Source organism: Lepidochelys olivacea, assembly GCF_965140295.1.
Source record: "Lepidochelys olivacea isolate rLepOli2 genome assembly, chromosome: 15".
In the NCBI taxonomy this organism is placed as follows: domain Eukaryota; kingdom Metazoa; phylum Chordata; order Testudines; family Cheloniidae; genus Lepidochelys; species Lepidochelys olivacea.
This window is the reverse complement of record NC_140425.1, coordinates 5,218,082-5,245,506: the sequence shown is the minus strand read 5'-3', so window position 1 is coordinate 5,245,506 and position 27,425 is coordinate 5,218,082. Positions and strand designations below refer to the sequence as shown.

Here is a 27,425-nt window from a genome sequence, read left to right as displayed (position 1 = left end):
GGTGGGGGTACATGGGGTCACGGGCCCCTCCCCAGAGATTTCTGCCTTCCATGTGGCCTTGCTCCCTGACGTGCTGATAGGCAGAGCAGTGGTATGTCTCCTTGGCTAACTGCTGCCTATTCGTGGCGTCATTGGCGGTCAGGCAACCCCTTCTGATGGCAGGGGGAGATCTCTCTTCTGCAGTGACTCTGCAATTTTTGATTGCACCCCCAACCCAGACAGGCTGGGTGGCCCGCTGAAGTGAAGTCAGGGGGTGAAGGTGGCCGCTTGCCCCCCGAACGTTCCTCCATCAATGAAAAGCAGAAATTTGGGGGCCACATGACCCCAGGTACCCCCCCCCCCCATGTGTTATTTCTACTTGTAATATTTTGCAGGCTCCCTGTGCAGTCTCTAAGGACCCACATTTGAGGACCACTGGCCTAGAAACCCTAGTTTTTCCCCCTTTATTAGCACATGTGTACCGTAATCCTCCCAGACTGCACAGCGATGCAAGCGAAGAAGCGATCCCATGCTCCAGTACCATTCTCAGTGTGGATCTGCCAAGGGTTAGTGGGTGCCATGCACTGCCTTGGATTGAGCCCTTTTCGACCTGCATCACAACAGCAGTTGGAGCTCTGGCTCCATGCCAAAACAAGAAGAAAATCCCACTGCCAGGAAACTGTTTGAAAAATGGTTAGTTATTTCAAGCTTATCTCTCCACAACCCCTAATTCAAATGACGTCAAATTTGGATCATTAAACCTACCCTGCACCTTCCTGAGGCACATCAAATTTCAAAGAAATCTGACTAAGCATGTCAATTTTAGAGGACTTAGAAATGTAGATCTTCAAACAGAAGTTGTGATGCAACCTTCACTGCAGGTGGCATGGCATAGCAGAGACAGCCCCTCTCCAACACAGCTCGTGTGTGCAGGGTTTGTGCCTGGACTGGGCTGGGCTGCATTGTCTGAGCTGTGGGGTGCAGGGGACCACTGGCAGGGTTGGGAATGCAGGGTGGTTGGGGTGCTCTGGCAGAGCTATGGGAGGCAGGGTAGTAGGGGTTGGGATCTCAGGTCCCTTGCTGGGGTGGGCTAGTGAATTCCTGGCCGGCTTCTCTTCTTGGGTGGATTCTACTACTCCCACTGGCCAGTGCTCTTAAGCTACTGCAGGCAAGCACCAGGGACTCCTCCGCCATACACCCTCCTCCTCCCTGCTCCTGCTGGTGGGGGGGGAAAAGACTCTAGCTCCTCCATTGCAGCACCTAGGAAGTGGCTCCAGGTCCTGAGGTGCTCCTTCTGCGGGCAGCCACTAACAATGTGCTAGGGAGCGTGGGGCTTTCCCTGAGCCTGCAATGCCAAGGGAAACTCTGGGGGAAGAGTCACAAAACCACGTGTCCCAAATCCCCCACAGTCCTAACAGTTCAAAGGAAAAAGCCAAATTCTGTGACTAAGTCCTACCTGAGCAGAGTCCATACCAGCCTTTCCCCTCCCTGCTTCTCTGAACAAGGTGGATGTTTGTTCCTGAGTTCAGCAGCTGGTGGGGACATTTCCTCTCTCTCCAAAAACCAAAGGACGCTTTCCCCTCCACAGTACAGAGCGATGCACCTAGACAGAGTATAAAGGCTCTTTCTTATGAAATTACTAGGAGCCAAAGAGGGAGATGAGGCAGGGAGGTTGCCTGGATACACAACCCCTGGGAGGTTGTGTGGACACACACTAGCAGATTTAAAGGTTGCCATCCTGCAGCAAAAAAACTTCAGGACCAGACTTCAAAGAGAAACTGCTGAGCTTCAGTTCATTTGCAAATTGGACACCATCAGCTCAGGATTAAACACAGTCTGTGACTGGCTCGCCAACGACACAAGCAGTTTCTCCTCCCTTGGTGTTCACACCTCAACTGCTAGAAGAGGGCCTCATCCTCCCTGACGGAACTAACCTTGTTATCCCTAGCCTGATTCCTGCTTGCATATTTATACCTGCCTCTCGAAATTTCCACTACATGCATCCGACGAAGTGGGTATTCACCCATGAAAGCTTATGCTCCTGTTGTATGAACCAGGCAAGGTACTAACAAGTTTGAACAGGGCTTTATTTTCAAAGGGGAAACCTCTTTACCAAGCTGCTGCTGCACTCTCTGTAGCTTTATCCCAGCCTCTCAACTCCTCCACCCCTGCTTCCTATTTCCTGTCCTTTCAGACTCCCAACAGCCAGTGCTCCCAATTCTAATAATTACAAGCAACAGCTAAACACCACAGCTCCAATACGTCTCTATAAGGTGCCACAGGACTCTTTGCCGCTTGTTGAATAACACTCCACTTAATCACAGAATTCTCTGCACCTCTATCCCCCCATCCTAAGTATCCCCTGCCATTAATCTTAAACTTTATGTGCTCCGTGTCTGCAGTTACAAGTGAATAATTTCAAGCTGCTTGTTCAGTGTGTCCAATTCAACAAAAACTATGGGAATTTCTGACAAAGAGATGGCCCAGTCACCCTAAAAACCTTGACCCAGTTTTGCTGCCTTAGTTTAGAGTTCGGGATGAACTTTCTTTGTTTGATGGCTGTGTGCTACAAGGTACCCACTGGCTCCTTGTGCGAGAAGAATTACAGTCAAAACTGCCTGGTTGATACAACATTTGACAAAACTACTCGTTACAAAAATCACGACCATACTTTATCATACAGATGTAATTTCTGAGGAGAGCTGAAGGAGTGAGGCCAGGGCAGAGTGAAATGAGGGATGATTTTGCTGCTACACTGATTGGCTGGGATGATACTATATGGTGTGGTGTGGCAGGGTGATATCTGATAGGGATGTGTATTTAATTGTTGTCAGGGGGCCAAAGCTGGTTTCTAGCCCTCTTTTCTATGATTGAATCCAAATAAAGAAATACAAGCTAGACTAGTCATTTTAGTGCATGCAGGTGAACTGAGCACCCCTACTGGGTTGTAAAAGTGAAACTACAAATGGTATTTGCTTATCAAACTCAGTGTTTTCTCCAGGAATTGAAATGGGGGGGGGGGGGGTTCAGGGCTGATGAGGGGTGAGACCGTGAGGGTGAAGATGGGCTGCATGACACCATAGTAAAAACTGAAAAAATGTTTCATGACCATTTTATTAGATTTAACTCATGTCTTAAAATCATCACACAAATTAAAGTTGGCTACTCAAGCCTTCTATGAAGCACTACGTCTACATCCTTCTTGGTTTCTTGTTATAATTTTTCACAACTCTGTTAATGAACTTCTTGAATGCAATGCATTCATCTTTGGTGGCTTCTCGTGTGTCTGGTACTTCCATTCCTTCAACCGATATGCTCATTAGTTCATTCCCATGATCAGGCAGAAGGCGACTTCTTTCAGAATACAATATTCTAGTCAATGATGAAACAGAACGCTCGACTGTAGCCGTTGTGACTGGGAGTAGCAAGAGATGAATTCCTACTTCTTTCATCCCAGAAAACATAGCACAAAGATCAGGTTGAGCCACTAGTGATGATAAAAAAGAAGTTAAAGTCAAATCTTCATTCATTCGTTGTGTGATATTCCACTGTGTGTTCAAATTCTCTATTCTGTCCTGAGCACATGGCAGCCCCATTGCTGGTCGTGCCTCACTCCACTCAACTGGCAGCGTTTTATAGGGCAGGGATCTGTAAAAGCTATGTAGTGGTTGAGTAGAATCTAGAAGTCGCTGTTGCAGATATTTAAGAATCAAGTCTGTGTACTTTTTCAGTTGTCTTAAACATTTCTTGTCCTCTTCACTTAAGGATTCAATATAAATGCCTTCATTAGTCAACCTCTGGACTGAAGTCTTTGCTTCTTCCAGTACTTTTTCAATGGATAGCTCTCTGATTGATTCAAATGTAGCTTCTATTGCTGGACAAAGATCTACTACTGTTGTAGCCGATGCCTGGATAGCATTGTTTAATGACCCAAGTGGTTTCAACAATAGACTTACAAGAGAGAGAATGGCAATAGTCTTCTCTGAACGTAGTAGCAAAAATAATCCACCAGCCTCACTGCTTATATCCATCCCATCTTGGTAGATACTTTCCAAAGCCATATAATGGCTGGAGTAAGTTTAAGACAACAGCCAAGTGTAAGGGGACTGTTGCTCCCTTACTAACATTCAGTGGGGGTGTTTTAGTTGCTAGCTCCCAGTACTAAAAAGGGGGAAGGGTTGATGGGGAATCAGGACCCTGAGACTGACAGCCCCCAGGAACAATGGGGAGAGGCCAGTGGTCCAGGTCAGCCTCAATGACAGGCTAATCAGAGAGTCAGGAGGCCAGGGAGGTCCCATCCTCCGTGTGAGCTGGATTTGCCTGGGTCAGACAGAGAGGGGGCCGAGCTAAGGAGAAAGCAGTGGCCCGAGCTGAGCTGGGGAGCAGAGCTGTGCCAGATCCAGAGGGATCAGAAAAGCAGCCCAGAGAGAGCAGACCCTGTCCTGGGAGCAGAGCTGTAGCCCCAAAGCCAGGGGCACAGCCCAGAGAGAGCAGACTTGCCCTGGGAGCAGAGCTGCAGCAACCAGAGCCAGAGGGGCCAGAAAAGCAGCCCAGGAAGCAGGTCAGTGCGGGGAGCAGAGTCACAGAAGCAGCCTGCAGAGCAGACCTGTGCTGGGAGGAGAGCTGCAGCCACCAGAGCCAGAGGGGCCAGAAGAGCAGCCCAGGGAGCTGGAGGCCGAGCAGCAGCAGCAGAGCAGAGACCGAGTGGTGGAGCTGGGGCTGGAGCAGTCCGGAGCTGGGGAGAGCGAGGGGGACCCTGGGCAGCGGGCCCAGCACAGGGAGATGCCTCAGCCAAGAGGCTCTGCAGGCCAGGCGTGGATCATAACCCCACAGGACAGGGGTGACACTGGGAAGAAGGGTCCTACCACTTAGAGCCTGAGAGCGTGAGGCCACCACCAGAGCAAGTGTCCAACCCCCAGCATCCCTACAGCACAGTCAGGGCCTGAGAAGAAGGAACTTACAAGGAACAGACTGTGAACTGCCCTGACATTCCAGAGACACTGTTTGTGATGTTCCCTGCCACAGAGCGGGGTGATGTGTTTCCTTTCACCTTTCCCATTATTCCTTATTCTTTTTAAAATTAATTGTTGATTAAATAACTTGCATTTGCTTTAACTTGTATGTAATGGTCAGTGGGTCAGAGAAGTGCCCAGTGCAGAGAGAGTACCCCGGAGTGGGGACACCCTAGCCCCCGTCTTAGGTGACCACAGCAGGATTGGGGGTCGAGCCTCCCCGTAATCCTGGGCCCAGCCTTGTTGGAGTTACGAGGACTCTGCCAGACAGGAGAGTGGAAGGGGAGTCCTCAAGGGCCGGGAGGCCACTGGGTAAAGGAAATGGGAGCGAGGACTCAGATCCTTTCGCTAGCCCACTTCACCAGGGTAGTGCAGAAGCCAGGAAAGTTCCCCACAATAGCGAGACTATTCCCCCGCTTACACAAGGATCGCTCATGAGAAAGCCAGAGAGTTTTCCCAGGTTGGACTAATCTGAACTTCAGTCCCAGCGTATCTTCTATATTTTCCAAGATATTCAGTTTTTTTGGACTCTGGCTGAAAAAAGAATATAATGAAGACATTAAATGTATAGCTTTTAAAATGTCCTTTGAAGAGTCTGCAGCTCATCCTAGCGCTAGTTGGAGTAGATGGCCCCTGTAGTGTGTATAGGAGAGACTAGGGTCACACTTTTCTCTGAGCAAAGCTTGTACTCTACCATGTCTTCCAGAGAAGTCTGCAGCTCAATCAAATGCACAAGCAGCCATCTGTTTGGTGTCTCATTGACAAGCATTTAACTCTTGTAAGATGTGGGTTGTCACAGATGCAGCCAACGTGTCTTCTATAACTTGAACATCTAGAAATGCATCTACTGGCTTACCACTGACATCAAGATAATGTACACAATGACTTAATACTTGATGCCCATTTGCATCGGTGCATTCATCAGCCATGTATGCAAATTTTTTGCATGTGGTGAGAGAGTTCTTCACTTTTTCAACTGCTGAGTCTTTCACTGTTGCACCACATGTGTCTAGCCAGTCAGCTGAGTTTCTTGAAGAAAGACAGTGAGCATTTGCTGGTCTTGTTCAGAACCAGTGTTCAACTTTAGGATGAACAAGTGACAATGAACTTAACATTGGCCTCCAGTTTGTAGTGTTTGGTACCTCTTATTTAAATAGAAAGTAGGATGCCACAGCCTTGTATGTTCACATGAACTGTGTTGTGTCTCCAGCATTCTTAACAGCCTCATTAATGCTCACCGGTGTTGTCCTTGGTCAGTGGAGACTCAGAGTTCAGAGGTGCTTTCGCCTCCCAGGTGGGGGGCAAGGCGGCACCTTGCTCTTTCCTCCAGCTGCTCACTGTTCACTCTGGCCACTGTTGTTCGTTGTGCCACCGTTCACGCCATCGCTTTTTTGCCAATGGCCCTGCACCGTCACCTTCTGCTGCCACTGAGACCTCTGTGAGTTGGTCTCTTGAGATTCCACCATTTCTCAGTGATTTCAGCTCTCAGTGGGGGAACCTCACTGCTAGTGCAGCCTGGGCCGTCTCTTCCACAGGAACACTGTCCCAAATCAGGTCTAAGTGCTTAGACCTGATTATCAGTGATTTCAGCTGTAGTGGTCACTTAGCAAAACAAAAGATTATCTATGGAGCCTAATCAGTTCTGTCTTTAAACAGTGGAGAGGGGCAGGTCTAATAGTATTTGTGAATCAGGCAGACCATCAGGCAAAACACCTGCCCCCACCTTCTCTCTTGGTGCCCTCAATCAGCGCAGCTAAGTTCTACTGCCCTTTACTCATACAATAAGAATAACAACATTTCATCCCCCCTCCCCGCCCCCCGGCATTCAAGTGATTTGTAACCCAACCCCAGCCAAAATCTATCACTTGGGCAACACAGCTCTGTTTGCTGGCTACCTAGGTAAATAGGTGTGAATGTAAATACAATCTGGTCCTGGAGCCTTTCCCCCCAGCCGCAGCTCATCACTAGCTGTCATGGAGAGCTCATTTGGACTTTGCTTACAAATCATCATTTGAAAGTATTAGGTTGGCCAACATCACCGAAATGAAGGCACTGACATGGTCATAAAAGCAATGGCTGTACAAGGAAGCTAGTCCATGTTCATACTTTTCAAATCTGTGACACTTTTTCAGACACACGTCGTTTCTCATACACTGTGTACGCTTTTAAAGTGTGTATTAATGTTTCAATTTCAATTCAAATTTCCAAACAGTCACTAAATTGGCAACACTGCATGTAACTAATTCACAAAACGGGGGGGCGGGGTAAGGAAATCCCCGCCAGCGATCACCTCTCCAGCCTCCTGCTTGAAACCCTCATCCTGCAAACCCCGGCCCAGCGGCTCAGCTTCACACTGGGCCCCTCACAGGTGCAAAGTTCAGCCCCGGGGCCAGCCTCGGGGAGCGCGGACCCCGCGGGCGGCTGCCCACGCCCGCGGCCCGGGAGAAGAAAAGGCGAAGGGCCCGAGCGGGGGCTCGGCCGAGCGGCTCCCAACGCCCCCCGAAAGCGCCACGAGGCGGCGCCAGGCCCCGCCGCTGGGTCGCTCCCCGCCGCCCCGCCCCGGCCCCGGCCCGCGGACGTGTCGCGGCGCTTTGCCCCGCCCGGGGGTGGAGGCGGCGGCGGCGGCGGCGGCGAGCCCGGGGGTCTCTCGCGGGGGCCGCAGCTGGGCTGCTCGCGCCCCTCCCGCGGCGAGCCGCTGCGCAACGGGCCGGCCCGGAGCCCGGCCCGCCAGGCGGACCCGCGCCGGGCCCCGCACCCCGCAGCGCCCCGGGCTCCTGCCTCCGCTGCGGACCCAGTGCCCGTGCGGGGAGGTGGCCGAGGTCGCGTCGTTGATTTGCGTGGCTGAGGGGCGGGGGGGCCGCTCCTGGACCCAGAGAGAGCCGGGGTGGGCGTCCCCGGGGGGCGGGGGGTGGGGTGGGGTGAGGTGGGAGTCCCCAGGAGGGGAGGGCAGGGCAGGGCAGGGGGTGGGGTGAGGTGAGGTGGGAGTCCCGGGGAGGGGAGGGCAGGGCAGGGCAGGAGGTGGGAGTGGAGGGGGTGGGGTGAGGTGGGCGTCCCCGGGAGGGCAGGGCAGGGCGGGGGGTGAGGTGGGAGTCCCCGGGAGGGGAGGGCAGGGCGGGGTGGGGTGAGGTGGGAGTCCCCGGGAGGGGAGGGCAGGGGAGGGGGTGGGGTGAGGTGGGAGTCCCCTGGAGCTCATTAGGCCCTAATAGCAGCTCTGTCGCTGAAAATGCGAGCGTGCGAGGCTAGCCCAGGTCCCTACCGGACGCTCCCCAGGGTCAGTGAACAGGTCCCTGTTGAGACAGCAGGGAGGGGTGAGCACAGGGTGGGAGATAGGGAGCCTGAAGATGCAATACTATCTCTGCACCAGGTCCCCATGTGGCCTGGGCAAGCCACTGTCTGCCTCAGTTTCCCCAGCTGTTTACAATGGGGACAGTAATACCCGATGGACAATTGTCTTGCTGCGATAAATTGGTTAATGTTTGCATCATACTTTGAACATATGTTTCTGATTAGTTAGGGGCGTAAGCAGCTGGTGAAAGTGTTCTGGGGGGGGGGGGGGACTGAGCCCACCCTGCATTCACTGTGTAGCTGTGGCTCCTATCCCTGCTCCTGCCTGTTGGCTCTTGCTGCTGGCACATTCGGAGGAGCCCACCACAGTGTCACTTGCGGGGCATGTCTATGCACAGGTGGAACCACCCCCCCTGTGATCCCCTTCGTGGCCTGGGCACTGCCGGATGCAGGGCCTTAGCATCTCTCCCTTCCTCCAGAACTTCTCCCATTGCTTCCCATCCGTTCCGGATCCCCAGCTACCCTCTCCCCCCACCCACTCAGGGTCCCCCTCTTCCCTCAGGCCTCCCCACTCAGTTCCCGTCAGGATCTCCCGTTGCTGCATGTGATGCTGGGCTGTTTGCTCTTTATATTGGTTAAAGCTGCTGCCATATCCGCTATCACAGGGTATTCGAGCAGCCTATCTTGTTCTCTTACATTTTGTGCCTGTGAAATTCCTGTTCCTTTTCTGTAAATTAAGATAGTTTACCGTCAAGAAACGGACATAGGCAAACAGTTTGATGGCTTGTTCCAGTGTTGCACAGAAATGCTGCTCGCCTACAGTCACTTATCCTTTGTTTGTGTTTTCCTGCAAGGTGAGCAAGGGGCAGGCAGCCCCAGCTCAGCAGATGGGGGGAACTTGTCACAGGCAGGAAGAGACCTGGATTCCGCACTGGCTGGCGAGCTACAGCTGAGAAACGAGCCATTTGTCAGAGGAACATCAGGAAGGGAAATGGCTGCAGATGGCTGTGTTCAGGTAGGACTCCATCATGGCACCTCATGGACTCTATGCCTGTGGATAAAAGATACAGTGAAAATTCTAGCATAGCCCGTAGTTCTCAAATGCTGTAACGTGATCAAAACCAGTGATAATGGTAAAGATTATTAACTGTAATTAACAGGAGCGCCTCGGACCCAGTCACGGATCTCGGACCTGTTGTGCTAGGTGCTGTACACAGACAACATTCCACAGAGAGCCCACAATTCCAATGTCAGATAGGCCACAACAGGTAGACAAAACAGACAGACAAGCTGGGAGGATGAGCTAAAACTAAGGCTAACAGAATTTAGCAGAAATCACAGCTTGCCACTTGCCATCCACAGCCAGGCTATAGTGATCTGTTGGCATCATGAGAAAATTAGGCTTTAAGGAGGGACATAGAGAAGCCTAAGTGGAAGCTTTATGAATTTTGACTTTAATCAACATTATATTTAATGAAACACTTTTCATGCCAAAGTCTAGACACTTTGTATTGTGTCTGATCAGAGTCAGAATAAAACCATTGGTTTGTACTACATAGAAATCATTGGAAACAAAGGCCTGGAACCAGCAGTGGTGTTCAAAGGAGCAGGCCTTTTCTAGACAAAAATAATAGAGGGCAAGTAGCCGACACTGGAAACGATGAAAAGAATAATTTACTTCACTATTCCCAGGTTGAGGGGAACAAACGAATCTCTAGGATCCCAGAAATGCAGAAAGACACAAACATCCAGAATATTTCAAATCCCAAAACTTTCAAAATGGAAGGTTCATCACTAATGGATTCTGTCTTCTCTTACATGGCTGCTGTTATCATGGTATCTGAGCACCTCGGAATCTTTAAGTCCATCCGATCACACAGAGCTGTTGTAAGGGAAGTGCGTTATTTGAAGGGGGCACGGGAATAAAGGCAGAGAGACTAAAACTATGTCTACACTTAAAATGTTACAGTGGCACAGCTGCGGCTGCACCGCTGTAGAGCTAAAGTGTAGACGCTCACTATAGCAATGGGAGGGGTTCCACCTCCCCGAGAGGCGATTGCTAGGTCGACGGAATAATTCCTGTCGACCTAGCGCTGTGTACACCTGGGGTTTGGCCTGGTCTACTCTAAAAAATTAGGTTGACCCAGCTACATTGCTAAGGGGTGTGAAAAATCCCCCCCACCCCCCCAAGCCACATAGTTAAGCAGACCTAACCCCCAGTGTAGACCGCTTTAGGTTGATGGAAGAATTCTTCCATCAACCTAACTATCCTCTCTCTTTGGGAGGTGGGTTTCAGAGTAACAGCCGTGTTAGTCTGTATTCGCAAAAAGAAAAGGAGGACTTGTGGCACCTTAGAGACTAACCAATTTATTAGAGCATAAGCTTTCGTGAGCTACAGCTCACTTCATCAGATGCATGCCATCCATGTAGCTCACGAAAGCTTATGCTCAAATAAATTGGTTAGTCTCTAAGGTGCCACAAGTCCTCCTTTTCTTTTTGGGAGGTGGATTACCTTCGCCAGTGGGAGAAACCCTCTGTCGGAGTAGGGAGTGTCTACACTGAAGTGCTACAGCGGCACAGTTGCAGTGTTTCAAGGGTAGACAAGTCCTAAAGTTGCCATAGCTCTGTCTCCCTGGGGTGTGGATTTTTCACACCCCTGAGCGCCATAGCTAGGTAGATATAGGTTTTCAGTGTAGACCAGCCCTAAGTGACTTGCCCAATGTCACACACGGTCTTTGGCAGACAGGGAATTGAGTCTCTTGAGTCCTTGACCATGAGGTTACCCTTCTGCTCTAGCTCCTCTAAAATAATCTAATTGCTCTGATTGGCCAGGGCTCTTTTATTCATCTTCCCTTTCACGGGTGGCAGGTATTACAGGCCAGGGGAGCCCATGCTCCACGCCCAGGCTCCCTCCTGCCTTCTGCTCTTCCCCCGTAGCCTGGGCTCCAGGGGGGCCAGGGCTGGGGAACCAGCAGCTGCGGTGGGAGCATCTCCAGGCTCAGCGAGGGAGGGAGGGCAGAAGGGGTGGGGCACCCCTGGGGCAGAAGGGGTGTGGCTGGGGGCCTGCCTCCCCAAGCCAGTGGTTCACATGCTGCCCATATTCCCTTTCCTGGTTCAGAAGGCGATGGGAACATAGAAGACGTTCAAGAAATCTGTCTTCCATAGCTGTGAAGTGATTTCAGTCGCTTATCAGTGCTAGACCCAAAACCGCATCTTGAAGAGAATCGCGTGAGTGAAGAGTGAATTCTAACCCTGCAACCAAATTCAACAGTCCTCTCCCCTGCTAAGTCTCTTCCTACAAACTGTGACATTTGGTTCATGTTGCTGTATCTGACTGGGCTTAGTACTGAGCTTATGTTTCTTCCATAGTATTTATTATCTATATTGTGGGAGGGCCTAGGAGCCTCTCTCATGGACCAGGAGCCCATTGTGCTAAGTGCTGTACAAACAGTCCTGCCTCTCTAACACAACTACTGCTATAGCCGAATGCCAGTTCTGTTACAGGTAAGGTCAAGCAATGCGTCGGGTTTGAAGAGGAACAATTCGAAGTGTTCCAGATTCCATATATTGCCTGGAATTGTCTTAATAAGCCCTGTGGGACTGCTGGGCAGTGTTAATGCCACTTTGGGGGCTATTTGAGCAAGGGGATAGAGCCCCCTTACAATGAGCATTTTACGAATTTCTCGTTCTCTTTTTTGTGTCATGTCTGCGGCTCAGACTATGGCTTTGCTCCTCTCCATGCTGACCCCCTCGCTCAGTTCCCCTCAGCTAGTGCATGGCCCCTGCTGCCCCTCCCAGGAAGCACTACTGAAAACATTACTAGAGGTAAAGTTTGTAACTTCGGGTTGCTGTGTATCTGACTGTGGCACCTAAGAGTGAACACACATGCAGACAGGCTCAGGCTCTGCAGAGGCAAGAGGATTTCCAGGCAGTCTGTTGTCACTGTAATTTGGTGGCTCAGGATGACACAATGTGGTTGCTCAATCTGAGCTGCACCCACACGCTGGGAGTTCGTGCCCTTCCCTTGGCTATTTTCAGAGAATGTGGCCTGGTCTATGGCACTCGGGGATATGAAAAATCCACACCCCTGCTCGGTGTAGCTAAGCCGCCCTAAATCCCCAGGCAGGGCGAGATCGACAGAAGAATTCTAGCCACCAACTCTCAGCCCTCCCGTCGGCATGGGTAGCATCTCCACTGAAGCATTTTAAGTGTAGATGTGTCCTGTGCATGATCCTTGCTCTCTGCCCGCATTCTGGAGCAGCTCCCTTTGGAAATTTTGCCCAGAGACCAAAAGTTCTGGTTTATGCCTCCCATTCAAAGCCCCATCTCTTTAGGCAGTGTCCGTTGTCCCGGCTCATAGGGGGCTGGTCCTCACAAAAATGGGGAAGGAGGAGGGGTCATAACTGCGAACTCCCTGCTGCCCTCCCCAGTGTGAGAGCCAAGGTCTATGGAGGTTGTGCTACTTGAAGGGTATGTGTGTGGGGCGGGGAGGGGGAACAAACAGGGGCAATAGACCTCTCCCTGCCACAAATGTGTGAGCAGACAGTAAATGCCCAAGGAAATGGGGAGGGACCAGCCACTGAGATGAATGGAGTGGTTCACTCCTCTCAGAGTTATTGTTTCAAGCTGTATTCACATCCATTGGGTTTTCTCATTCAACTGAGAACATCATATTAAAATGAATGGGTCACTTCACACACCTCTGAGCCTCCTGGAGTACCGCCTCTTCTCCACACACTAGGCCCAGATTTGGGGTAGGGACTGTCTTCATTCCCTGCCTCCAGCAGGTACACACTCTCCAGGTCTGTCCTCCCCTGCAGTAAGATCACCACTGATTCCATGCTGGTCCCTGCACTGCTCCTGCACCCTCTCCCCAGCTCCTCAACCTGGAGGGTCCATGCTGACATCTGCCTCTCGAAGTGGAGGAGGGAGAACCAGGCTGTGATGGCCAGGCTGACAGGAGAGCTGATGCAAGATCTGTGAAGGGATGAACATGCAGCCTGTCCATTCTGTGGCCGAGGTAATTCTTGCCAAGGAGCTAGAGCTGTGGAGGATGAAAGCTGGGCTGAGGAACATGTGGGTGCTGAGAAATTATTTAAAAACAAACAAGGAAATCAAATGCCCCAAAACTTGGTTAAAGCAGAGTTAAGGTTGTCCATTGGTGCCTTATGACCTGAAGGGGGAGAGTATCTAAATGTAAACCTCTGAAAACCAGAACATGAAGGGATAAAGTACATGCCACCCCCACAATGCAACCTTAACCCTGCCCTCTGAGCAATGCCCCAACAAGCCAGTAACATGTACTAGCATGCTACCCACATAGATGCTCCAGAACCTCCTGGGGACACAGCACACACATGAGCGCTGCAGGACAGAGTCTAACACCTCTTTGCTCAGGTAAAACTCGGGTTTAGTCAGGTGTAGCAAACAGGAACTACCTACACCTGCTGTACGTTCAAACACGGAGCCTACCCCACACAGGTCACTCCAGACCTGCCACCCCTTTCACCCTTCTGAGGCATTGGTCTCACTCACTCACCCCTCCCTCAGCCCCAGCAGCCCACTACCAAACTGCTGGTGGTCCCCATGGCAAGAAGATGCCCTGGTGCACGTTTATGGACACGACTTACAAAATTCAGCACTGAAATGAGGCCTGGATCCCTCAAGGCGCATGGGCACATCTCCTCATATCACAGGAACAGCTCTGCCAAGCTGCTCCACGTATTCCCTCCACCATTCAGTGCAGCTGCACCTAACCCAGCAAACGCAGCTGCAGGGCATGCAGAGAAACGCTGGAATTCCAGTCTGTGGAGCACACCACAAACAATGACTTGTTCTTGTAGCCCTTTCTCCTATCTGCTTTTTGTTGGTTCATAGACACCAGCGCCAGAAGGAACTTAGACCATCTAGTCTGACCTCCTGTATGGCGCAGCCAGAGCATTTCATCCAGTTATGCCTGTACTGAGCCTCATACCAGACACCCTTCATCCGGCCTGATTTTTAACATTGCCAGCATGCAGTCCCTCATTGCTGATCAACTGTTGAGCTTATCAGCAGTGCAGGGAGGGGGCAGCTGCAGCCTCCTGTGGCTCAGGGATGGGGGCGGGAGCATCTTATCACCCTGCTCCTCAGGTAGGTTTTGTGGAGCCACAGCTCTCACTACCCATCTAGCCATGGGCTCTGGGTGCAGAGCCACAGGCCCTTGCCATGCAGGGTGACAGCTGATCCTGCTTCAGAGGAGAGAGTGAGTCTACAGCCCCTCTAGCATCCACGTGAAGGTGGTTGAGGCATTGTCATGAACCGGGGTGTGGGTGGTCAGGCCTTGTGGTGCGAGCTGGAGTCAGTGGCCAGGAATAGTGCAGAAGCCAGAGCCAGGAACTGAGCAGGGGTGGAACGAACTGGGTAGGGCAGGAACAAGGCAGGAGCCAGGGATCAAGCCTGGGAGCAGGGCAGGCAGGAGCAAGACCACAGCTGCAGGCATGTGCCTCATGGATTAGCCAGAGATCTGCTCTTGGGCCTAAGAGCTGGCCAAAGAAGTCAGCAAGCCTATCAGGCGACCCTGCTGTGGCTCCACTGTGCTCATCGGCTGCTCAGAGCACAGTTGTAAGTCCTCAGTCCTAGCTGGTATGGGGGGCAGGGGAGAAGGCCCACAGGCTCAGGAGGATCCAGGCTTGGAGCGGAGCTGGGTGGGGGACGGACGGACACACTGGTTCAGAGTGGTCATAACGGGGAACAGGCTTGGAGGAGCCTTGGAGAGGGAAGGAGGATGTGGCTTATGAGAGAGAGCAGGTGTGTTTGGTGGGGAGAGGGAGGTGGAGCTGGCAGTGCAGGGAGGCTTTTAAAGGCTCATTGGTGATGGGGCTGTGGAGAAGCAGGAAATGTGCACTCCTGGGGGTGCTCAGTAAAGAAATGGACGTCCCTCATCGTGCCCCTCATTTCACAGTGCATTGTCCCTCATCCTGAGGGTCACGTGTCCCTCATTTCGAGAGGGGTGGTGGCAACTAGTGCTGCCTTGTTGGGGAGTCTCTACTGTGAGAACGGCAAAGCTACTACTCACCATCCCAGCATCCCTTTGGGAATTGATTTTCTTCCATCAGAGCCCTGTGGGGACAAGGGAGAGCAGCGAGTGTGGGATTCACCTTGGATGCACCAGCTGGAGTGTATGCTATCAGTGTGAGTTACACATAGGAAAAGGTTCCCCTGCCGGGACCCAGGGCTGCCGCTGTCAGGATGTGACTGAAGCAAACCTTGCTGATCATGGTTTATTTATCATTTCAGGCCCTGGTCACATTTGATGATGTTGCCATCTATTTCTGTAAGGAGGAATGGGAGGAGCTAGCGGAATGGCAGAAGGAGCTCTACAGGGACGTTATGAGGGACAACTATGAGACTTTGATCTTCCTGGGTAAAGATAATTTTTCTTTGCTAGCTCTCACTCAGATTCAGTTCATGGTTATTTCCATGTGCCATTGATTTTTTGTGCTCCACAGTGGAGGGTTGCACCACTGTAACTAAACCAGTTTCAAACTAGTACAAAAGCTGTGTGTAGACAAGTTCCATAGATTCCTCACATGTTCCCAAAATATAGCAGTAGCTGCAATATCTCTATTGACAGCATCTTCCAGTTGCAAATAAGTATTATATACTTCTTCACATTTAACTATGCATATAAGAAAAACTATACACTAAATATTGATTTAAAATCTGCTTCATTACGTATAACATGGAGTAATAGTTTTGAGAGGATTACAAGTTCCATTGTTAAGGGCAACTAACTACGCATATTTTAAAATGCAAGAATATTTAAAACCCCACACAGGTGACCAGGAGAAGCAAAATATTATATACCAGCACCAAGATTAACCCTCATTCACCACCCTTTACTTCTTCATAATGCTTCATATATATAAGCACTATTGTTATGTGTTGATTGATGAAAGTCTTAAACACTGAGACCAGGTTGCTGCTAAAATACACTTTCTAACAGATAAGAGAGGCCCCTCCCTGGAGTTTTAGGAAAATGGACTAAAGTCAGACCTGCCAGCTCTGAAAACGGAGGTAGCTTCCTTTTGAAGAAGTAATTCTTAGATTCTTGCTCAACAAACCATCTCTGAATGATGACTAGAACCAAGTGAATGACTGGAATTTCTGTTCCACAGGAAACTGATATTTCAACATTTGTTTTCATCGCAAATCAGGATTAAGATTTGTAATATCAACTGCATGGAACAAAAAAGTTCAACATTAAACATCTCCCTGTGGTGCTGCATTGTCTCATGGGAGTTATAGTTCAGGTGCCTGATGGCCTCATTCTCCCCTATGGGCCAGTTTCCCTGGCTGGACTACATCTCCCATGATATACCTGTAGTCATCTATGACTCCCATGAAGCACAACGCTGCTTGGTCAGAGGGGAGGCCACATTGCATCATGGGAGATGTAGGCTGGCCATATCAGTCAGTACCATGGACAGTGAGATGTTGATTTGACACATTTTGTTCATGTGGTTAAGGAGTTAGCTTATAAATTGTGCAGATTTAAAACACAGAGCGCCCCTGCATTCTGTACAGGCTCCCCAGGAGACATCAAACAAAGAGGTCACCTACATGCTACACAAGCTCCATTCAGTAAAACCCTCTGAAAATGAGAAGAGTGTGTTCAGGTATGTAAATAGGTGAGTGACTCAATCCATGGGCTTTGAAGGAATTTTTAATGCTGCCTCACCATCCAAACTTCTGAGCTCACCCATGTCTCCAGTGAAGGGGACTGGAACAATGTGTACAGTGGGGGTGCTGAGAGCCATCGAACCAAACTGTAAATCCTGCATATGATGGAAACCACTTCACACCAGGGGGCGCAGGAGCCATAATTCCAACACCTGTGTCCACACTGTATTCTGTACGTCTCCTCTATGTTAGGGTCCTCATTAGCATTCAGTATTGATCAGCTACCCATGTCACCTTCAGTGAAGAAATGGTGTTGGTTTCATGTTAGTTACCATTTGGTGTGAAACTCCTCCCTCCATGAAAGCTACGGCAGACAATCGTTTTGTGCCTTTTTGGCGTGCAGACGCCATACTGCTTTCAGCAGACGGTGCACCGCTTCTTTCCTGGTACTATGAATCCACCTCGCATTTCCTCTTGTCTTTCTATGTAATCTCTATAAGTAGCTACCCTTCCTCATCAACCGCTGCCAACTCTGCTCAGCCATCGTGAACCAAGCAGCACAGCTTCCACCACAAACTCTGCTCTCCCGCTCTTGCCACGCTACCAAGCTTCTCCATGTTGTCTGTCCTGGGCTCCCGCCGCCGTGAAAGCTACAGAAGACAACCATTTCCTGCCTTTTATCGGCTATCGTGAACTGAACAGCACCTCTTCCATTGCCACTCTGCTCTCCTACGTTTCGCGTCCATTTTCCAGGATTACCCGTGCAGGCGCCATAGCACGGCAAGCAAGGAGCCTGCTCAGATCTCTGCTGCAGTTTTGACCATTGTAAATATCTCGCGCATTATCCAGCAGTGTGTGCAGTACCTGCAAAACCGGGCGAGGAAGCGACGACAGCGCGATTACTCTACTGATGAGGGCATGGACATGGATGTTCCTAGAAGCACGGCATGTGGCAATTGGGAGATCATGGTGGCGTTGGGCCAGGTTCATGCCGTGGAACGCCGATTCTGGGCCCAGGAAACAAGCACAGACTGGTGGGACCGCATAGTGTTGCAGGTATGGGATGATTCCCAGTGGCTGCGAAACTTTCATATGCGTAGGGCCACTTTCATGGAACTTCGTGACTTGCTGTCCCCTGCCCTGAAGCTCAAAGACACCGAAATGAAAGCAGCCATCACAGTTGAGAAGTGAGTGCCATAGCCCTGTGGAAGCTTGCAACGCCTGGTCAGTCAGGAGTCAGTTTGGAGTGGGGAAATCTACTGTGGGGGCTGCTGTGCTGCAAGTAGCCAATGCAGTCATTGACCAGCTGCTATCAAGGGTAGTGACTTTGGGAAATGTGCAGACCACTGTGGATGCTTTAATGTGCTGGGGTTCCCTAACTGCGGTGGGGCAATAGACAGAACGCATATTCCTATCTTGGCCCCGGAACACCGGGGCGGCCAGCACATAAACCGCAAGGGGTACTTTTCCATGGTGCTGCAGGCACTCGTGGATCACAAGGGATGTTTCACCGACATCAACGTGGGATGGCCAGGAAAGGTGCATGACACGCTCATCTTCAGGAACTCTGGTCTGTTTGAACAGCTGCAGGAAGGGACTTACTTCCCAGACCAGAAAATAACTATTGGGGATGTTGAAATGCCTATAGTTATCCTTTGGGACCCAGCCTACCCATTAATGCCATGGCTCATGAAGCCGTACACAGGCACCCTGGACAGTAGTAAGGAGCAGTTAATCTATAGGCTGAGCAAGTGTAGAATGGTGGTAGAATGCGCTTTTGGATGTTTGAAAGCGCTTGCGCAGTTTACTGACTTGGTTAGATCAGAAGGTAGACCGAGGGAGGGGTTGGGTATTGGGATAGGGGGGTGGAGGAGGAGGGAAGCACAAGTCCAGAAACCAAATCGAAATTTCAGATATGCCAGTTTTCTGCTGTTTGTGCAATCCTCTGGGGTTGAGTGTGTAGGTCCCTGTAGCCTCCCCCCCCCCCGCCCAATGTACTTGGGTGTCTAGGTAAGGAGGCTATGGAACTTGAGGAGGAGAGAGGGCAGTTATACAGGGGCTGCAGGAGCAGTCTGTGGTCTTGCTGCCTTTCCCGCATTAGATCCACCATACAGTGGAGCATGTCAGTTTGCTCCCCCATGAGCTTGACCATAGCATCCTGCCTTCTCTCATCGCTTGCATCCCTCCTCTCTTCGTATTTATGTAACGCTTTACGGGACTCCGCAATTGTTTGCCTCCACGCATTCAGCTGGGCCCTATCAGTGTGGGAGGACTGCATGAGCTCAGCAAACATGTCGTCCCGAGTTCATTTTTTCCGATTTCTAATCTGGACCAGCCTCTGGGATGGAGTAGATAGGGGCCCCGTTGAAACATTTGCACCTGCAGGAGGAGAAAAAGGGAGGGTCATATTTTAAAAGATACATTTTAGAGAACAAAGGGGACACTGTTTCTCAGTGAAACAGGCAATTCATAGTACACAGCACATGTTCTTTCTGTACAAGGTCACATCATGCCTCTTGTACTGAAGTGCCTGCCACTTTGGTGTGAGTAAGCCATCACACGCAGCCAGGCAACAGAATTCAGCTTGCAGGCAGCCATGGTAAGCCCTAGGGGCATGCGGGGTTCTGCTTCTTCCACATTCATTTCAATGCTTACAAACTGCCGGGCCCCCTTTCCCATAGCAAGCAAAGCCTGGTGGGTTTGCCATATAAAAGGAGGGCCTGCAAGCTCTCTGGGATGATCACTTCATACAACACACATCCCCGCACCCGCCACGTGGCTCTGATGAGGCTCTGAGCAGGGATGAGCCCTTTAGACTAAATGCGAACAGCCCAGTGCAGCTGGGTTTCCCCCCACTGCATGGCTCCGATCAGGCTCTCACTCACCAGAAGTGCCTTCTCCAGGCTCATGGTCCGGGAGCCTGCCTTGGGAGTGGGGGAGGCTGTTGGCTCCAGCGTTAAGAATAGTTCCTGGCTGGGGGGAAAACACATTCCCCACTTGCCGCCTGTGCACTGTCGTCGTCCTCCTCCTCCTCCTTGTCCTCCAATAACTCATCCTCCTCGCTCTGTGCAACTCCCCCATTGCAGGTGTCCATGGACAGTGGTGGGGTAGTGGTGGCGTCACCCCCCATAATTGCATGCAGCTCATGGTAGAAGCAGCATGTATGGAGCTGTGACCCAGAGCGCCCGTTCGCCTCCCTGGCTTTTTGGTACGCCTGAGCTTGCCTGAGCTCCTTGATTTTTGTACGACACTACTCTGTGTCCCTGGAGTAGGCTCTTTCTGTCATGGCCCAGGAGACTTTAGCGTATGTATTTGTGTTTCTTTTTTTGGAACGTAGTTCTGCCATAACAGATTCGTCTCCCCAACGTGCAATGAGATCCAGTACCTCCCATTTAGACCATGCAGGAGCTCACCTGCGAATCTGGGACTGCGTGGTCTCCTGTGATGGTGGACTGTGCTGATGGTCACCTGTGCTGATGGTGACTGTAGTGGGGTAGACACCCGCTTCTGCCCTGAGGGGCTTAGAACAGCCCCAGAGAGGGCTGTGGCTGGGGACAAGAAGCCTGGGCTGATTGGGGAAGGCAGCAACAGCTGGGGCCATGCCCCAATCAGGCCCAGCTGGCCCCTATAAGACGCTGCGAGCCAGGAGTCCAAACAGACTCTCTCTGTAGAGAGACAAGGACCTGGCTGCTGGGGAGCCTAACCAAGTGCCTAGAGTGGAACAGGGCTGGGGGAAGGCCAGGGGAGCTGGGGAGCTCCGGCCTGGAAACCCCTCAGGCTGCGACCTAGTTGAAGGCCAGTTACGTATTGGGGTTGCAGGGGGCAGCCCGCGGGTAGGCAGAGGCAACAGGTCCAAACCCCCCTTGCCTGTGAGGGGTGGCTTATATACTGCAGTCAGCCCCAGTGAACGGGGGCTAGATAGTGACTAGGCAGTAGCCAAAGACTGTGGGGAGGTGGGGATAGGGGGTGGGGAGACCCTGCAAGTGAGGGGTTACTGCCAGGGGGCAGCACCCTGGCGTACAAGGGGCACCGGGTCCGGGAGGGACATGGGGGACCGAGCGTAAGCGGGATACTGGAATGCAGAGGGCGCTCCAAGGCTGGAAGTAGAGCTAATTCCCCGGGCACCAGCAGGAGGCGCCACAGGGGTGAGTCCCACATGCTTACAGTGACCAAACAGGAAATGAAATTCAAAAGTGCATGGGAGTTGAGTGTGTTGTCCACAGCGGTCACAAGGGAGCATTCTGGGATAGCTCCCGGAGGCCAATAATGTCAAATTGCATCCACAGTACCTGTAACCCGGAACTGCAATCTCGATTTTAGCTCTACTCCACTTGCCAAGGTGGAGTACAGAAATCGGATTAAAGAGCCCTTTAAATCAAAAAAAGCGGTTTGGTCGTGTGGACGGAATCAGTTTTATTTCAAATTAACTCGACTAATTCCGAAATAACCATGTACTGTAGACCAGGCCTCGGATATCTGGTTGGAAAGTGTTCTGGTCTTTTCTTCCTGCAGAAAATGTAGATGAAAATGAAAAATAGGTTTTGTCAAAATATTCCGTGGGGCTTTCCCCACCGAAAATCAAACCCCCAAAATATTTCTATTTGGAAAATGATGCTGCAGTGCCTTGGGAGTTGTAGTTCAAGTGTCCCATTCTCCATTTTGTTCTGTAGGCTGTGGTCTCTGATGGGACTATATCTCCCACGATGCACAGTGGTGTCCTGTCTCGTTGAGGGGAGGTGGTGCACCGGGGTGGTCACATTGCTGTGCTGCATAATGGGAGACAAAAGTCCTGCTGGGGAGCCCAGCCCGTAGAGGCGGATGGGAGCATGGGGCTCTGTGGCAGCTCTTCAGAATGGAAATATTTGGTTTTAGACATTCAAGTTTTCACCTAAACAACAGTTTCTGCAGCAAGCAGACCCTTCTCACCAAAAAAAAGTGTTTAGTCAAAAACCCAATTTTCCCATCCCCAAAAGGTTCATTGGAAAAGTTTGTTTGTTTATTTTGTCCCCTAGAAAATATGAAATGAGTTTTTTTCTAATGTTCATTCTTCTCCAGTGCCAGGTCATGCAGCTACCAAACCTGCCCTTATCTGGCTGATAGAACAAGGGGAAGAGCCATGTGCCCAGACTTGCCAGGACTCAGGGGAAGGAGGCAGTTCTAGGTACATTTCCTCAGGTGTGTAACAATTTACACTTTAACAGTTATTTGCATCTTTCAAAAGCTGCCTAGTAAAAAGTTGGCTGATTCTGGCTTGTCTGGTTCTGACTCGGTGTTTCCTCAAAAGAAGCCTTCACTGAAGTAAGGACTGACTAAAACTACTGGAGGACCAAAAGATTTGGCCTCGTATTATCCTTTAATATTCCAATTTGCATACTAATAAAAATATGCATGTTAATTTTCACAGTAATAAAATTTGCCACACAGTTTCCATAGTAATGAAAATTTGCATACTTACTTGCATAGTAATACACTGTGCATTCTGATTTGCATAGTAATAAAATATTCATGCTAATGAACCCAAGTGACAAGCCCTGGATCTGAACTCCCCCATACCTTGAGGGTGTTTGCAATCTGAAGTTGGATTGGCTTGCGTGTGGTCTCCATCTTCAGAATGGGTTAAACCAAAACTCTGGATCCAAAACGCTAACATGGCCCCATCCTCTTAACTTGCATATCTAGCTCCACGATCTTCTCAGCCCTGTCAGGCCTGTATCATTGTCCTTACTTATACAGGCTAAGTAATTCTCTTCCCACCCCCCTTCCTAGTTACAGTATAGTTGAAGTGACTTGTCTGGCACCTAAGCTTAACGAGCAATATAATGCTCACTGTTCTTGTGAGATATCCCCAGAAGCCCAGAGGGACACTAATAAACGTAATGAGCTCATGGTCATCTTTTTGAAGAATGCCCACTGACTCTGGGTACCTGAATCTTGGCACAAGGCACCACGTGCCTTATTTTCATGCTGAAAACCTCTGAAAAATCAGAAGAGAGATGTCTCCACTTGGGGATCCAGCAATTCAGGGACCCCAAATCAGTGGACACTTTTGAAGAGGAGGCCATGTGTACCTGCACTTCTTTGCTGGACAGTGCATACAGAGGGTCCAGCAGTGAGGTATATAGCACTAGGGACACCTCTCTAGTTTCTTTGTTTTCATGCTTGCAGTCACTAAAGATCAGTGATTTTCAGGAGCGGGGTCCTGACCAAAGACAATGTGCTGTGTGATGTGATTTTGGATTGGGAGCGTTCTCTAATGGCTTGGATTGCCTTTCTTTTCTCTTAGCTGTTCTCCAGCAAGGAACACAGACATGCCTACTCCTCACTGAGAACAGTTGATTGTTGATGCAATCTATATAAATTTTATATGAGCTCAGAGGAACCGCCTCCTTCAATTGCAGTTGTCCCACAATAACTGGTTTTCTGCATATAAAAGCCAGGGCAGGTGTTAGGAGGTAGCAAGCAGGGCACTTGCCAGGGACCCTATGCCACAGGGGCCCCCACGAAGCCACATTGCTCAGGCTTTGGCTTCAGCCCTGGGTGGCGGGACTCAGGGCCGCGGTGTTCAGCCCCATGTGGTGAGGCTTCAGCTTTCTACCCTGGGCCCCAGCAAGTCTAACGCTGGCACTGCTTGGTGGATACCCTGAAACTTGCTCATGGCCCCCCAGGGGGCCCTGGACCCCTGGTTGAGAACCACGGCCCTAGATAGCTCTCCATGTTGCATAGGTAACAGCCCGGAAGAGAGCGGGGCAGGGAAAATGTCGGATAACCTTCTAAGCAGCCAGATCAGTTAATTGGCTGATACTTGTCTGTCTGGGTATTTCAAAAGCTTCCCTCTTCCACAGGATTCCATTTCCAATTAATCTTCCTTAATCTGATGGTTGCAATAGATATATTAGTTCAGTTATTTATTCTATTGAACACTTGATTTCAGGATTTCTTATAAACAATAAAAAAGGTCCTACAAAAGAATAAACAAGTTATCCTGTAGCATATTCCAGTTTACAGAATATTTAGCACACATAAGAGAGATTTTTCTAGGATTAATCAAATACTCTATAAAGGAATCCTATTCATTTTCAGTAAATGGCAACTAAATTCCAGCTGGTGCTTGTTCTTGCAAGATTGAGATTTAGGAACAATCAGTGTATGCTTGAGAGGTGTCAATTTTAAGTGTTGTCTGCTTGTACAAGACACACAAAACAGAGAAAATAAGTGGTAGTCTATGAACAGCAGTAGGATCATGATGCATTTATTAGATGGTTGTTTGGAATTCCAGATTCAGGTTCATTAAATAGGCTGCTGAGATATTCTGTTGTAGATGATGGGCAGCATTTTCCAAAGAGCCCAAGTCCCATTTGCAGAAGTGATTTAGGACTAGATCCACAAAGGGACTTTGGCACCAAACTCCAGTGGCTAGGTGCCAGAGCGATCCTCAGAACCCCTTTTTAGCTTCTGGCCAACCCTGCAAGTGCCAGTGTTTCTGCAGGTGAAGTTCCCTGGGGGCTAAGTTTTTGCTGGAGGACAGGCACAAGTCCAGGTAACTCCTGAGGCTGCCAAGCTGCTCAGCATCCTAGCTCATGTCCAAGCCCCTATAGGATTATTTAGTTAGGTGTTTCTTGCCTGTGGGGCCCAGTCCAGTAGGTGTTCTCGTAGCACAGCTAACCTGAACAAAGCCAGCCCAGAACACCCAAGTGCTAGTTAGGGCACTGGTCAGAGGTTTGCACCCAAGTTTATGTCCGTGCTCCAATTCCGGCAGAGTGGGGATTTGAAAATAGGTCTCATCTCCCAGATGAGTGCCCCAACCGCTGGGTTACTGGCTATAATGGGGTGGGGTTCTCAGTCTGGCTGTTTGTGAGAAAGGGCTGCCTTGGCTTAGGCACCGAACTTCAGGAGAGGATTCGCAGTTGTGAATCCCAGTTCTCATAGAATATCAGGGTTGGAAGGGACCCCAGAAGGTCATCTAGTCCAACCCCCTGCTCGAAGCAGGACCAATTCCCAGTTAAATCATCCCAGCCAGGGCTTTGTCAAGCCTGACCTTAAAAACCTCTAAGGAAGGAGATTCTACCACCTCCCTAGGTAACGCATTCCAGTGTTTCACCACCCTCTTAGTGAAAAAGTTTTTCCTAATATCCAATCTAAACCTCCCCCACTGCAACTTGAGACCATTACTCCTCGTTCTGTCATCTGCTACCATTGAGAACAGTCTAGAGCCATCCTCTTTGGAACCCCCTTTCAGGTAGTTGAAAGCAGCTATCAAATCCCCCCTCATTCTTCTCTTCTGCAGGCTAAACAATCCCAGCTCCCTCAGCCTCTCCTCATAACTCATGTGTTCCAGTCCCCTAATCATTTTTGTTGCCCTTCGCTGGACTCTCTCCAATTTATCCACATCCTTCTTGAAGTGTGGGGCCCAAAACTGGACACAGTACTCCAGATGAGGCCTCACCAATGTCGAATAGAGGGGAACGATCACGTCCCTCGATCTGCTCGCTATGCCCCTACTTATACATCCCAAAATGCCATTGGCCTTCTTGGCAACAAGGGCACACTGCTGACTCATATCCAGCTTCTCGTCCACTGTCACCCCTAGGTCCTTTTCCGCAGAACTGCTGCCTAGCCATTCGGTCCCTAGTCTGTAGCTGTGCATTGGGTTCTTCCATCCTAAGTGCAGGACCCTGCACTTATCCTTGTTGAACCTCATCAGATTTCTTTTGGCCCAATCCTCCAATTTGTCTATGTCCTTCTGTATCCTATCCCTCCCCTCCAGCGTATCTACCACTCCTCCCAGTTTAGTATCATCCGCAAATTTGCTGAGAGTGCAATCCACACCATCCTCCAGATCATTTATGAAGATATTGAACAAAACCGGCCCCAGGACCGACCCTTGGGGCACTCCACTTGATACCGGCTGCCAACTAGACATGGAGCCATTGATCACTACCCGTTGAGCCCGACAATCTACCCACCTTATAGTGCATTCATCCAGCCCATACTTCCTTAACTTGCTGACAAGAATACTGTGGGAGACGGTGTCAAAAGCTTTGCTAAAGTCAAGAAACAATACATCCACTGCTTTCCCTTCATCCGCAGAACCAGTAATCTCATCATAAAAGGCGATTAGATTAGTCAGGCATGACCTTCCCTTGGTGAATCCATGCTGGCTGTTCCTGATCACTTTCCTCTCATGCAAGTGCTTCAGGACTGATTCTTTGAGGACCTGCTCCATGATTTTTCCAGGGACTGAGGTGAGGCTGACTGGCCTGTAGTTCCCAGGATCCTCCTTCTTCTCTTTTTTAAAGATTGGCACTACATTAGCCTTTTTCCAGTCATCCGGGACTTCCCCGGTTCGCCACGAGTTTTCAAAGATAATGGCCAATGGCTCTGCAATCACAGCCACCAATTCCTTCAGCACTCTCGGATGCAGCTCGTCCGGCCCCAAGGACTTGTGCACGTCCAGCTTTTCTAAATAGTCCCTAACCACCTCTATCTCCACAGAGGGCTGGCCATCTCTTCCCCATTTTGTGATGCCCAGCGCAGCAGTCTGGGAGCTGACCTTGTTAGTGAAAACAGAGGCAAAAAAAGCATTGAGTACATTAGCTTTTTCCACATCCTCTGTCACTAGGTTGCCTCCCTCATTCAGTAAGGGGCCCACACTTTCCTTGGCTTTCTTCTTGTTGCCAACATACCTGAAGAAACCCTTCTTGTTACTCTTGACATCTCTAAAGGTTCTAATGACCTTTGAGCCCCAGCCCTCTCGTCAGCATTTCCTACTGGTTAACTTAAGCAGCGAAACGCCCAGCTTGCTGTCTCCTGTAACTCGCATTCTTAGGTACCTGACTCTCATGCCTTGTGTAGGGAGCCTGGACACCTAATCTGGGGCTGAGGATTCCAGTGGGCACCTCAGTCTTTTTGTGGATCTAGCCCTTAGGCCTAAGTCCCATTGACTTCGATGAGGTATGGGGCATGTCTACACTACAGTCTTAAATCGACCCAGGTTAGGTCGTTTTACAGCCACAGTGCTGTGCACCCTCACCAGGAGCACTTCTACGGATTGGAGAGGGACAGTGTAGGGGACTGAGCACCAGGGGCACAGCTACCCTCCCCCAGCTTTTGGGTCCCTGCTGGGAGTGGGGGGGAAGCCATTCAGGGCTTCTTGCCTCTGGCGGGCAGATTCACGCCCACAGTCTGGTTGGTTGCCATAGTCCCAGTGAGGAGCAGGGAACCAGGACCATGGGGGACAGCTGGGCTCCCAGTGGGGAGCCAGGGTGGCAGCCCAAGCCAGCAGCCTGGGTGGCTGCCGTGCTCTCGGCAGGGAGTGGGGAACTGGAACCACGGGGAGCAGCCCAGCCTGGAGTGGAGACTCCGCAGCAGCCCGGCAGGGGAGCCTGGAGCCAGCTTTCTTGTCAGTTTCATGGCTCCGGCAGAGACAGCGAACAGCCCATGTAAGTAATAGTATCTACACAAACCCTGCTTTGCCCTAACTACACC

General features: G+C 50.4%; 1 protein-coding gene across 1 annotated transcript in view; it reads left to right on the top strand.

Annotated features, from left to right (window-relative positions):
* Positions 1–7,048: 7,048 nt before the first annotated feature.
* Positions 7,049–27,425, top strand: part of LOC311531419 (uncharacterized protein) — a gene marked incomplete at its 5' end in the record, with an annotated part of 28,463 nt that continues 8,086 nt past the window's right edge. Inside the window, 5 exons of the mRNA XM_084648778.1 lie at positions 7,049–7,069; positions 7,360–7,801; positions 9,131–9,291; positions 15,555–15,681; positions 21,996–22,115. Coding sequence (XP_084504904.1) covers positions 7,049–7,069; positions 7,360–7,801; positions 9,131–9,291; positions 15,555–15,681; positions 21,996–22,115 — 871 coding nt within the window. The remainder of the gene's footprint in view (positions 7,070–7,359; positions 7,802–9,130; positions 9,292–15,554; positions 15,682–21,995; positions 22,116–27,425) is intronic.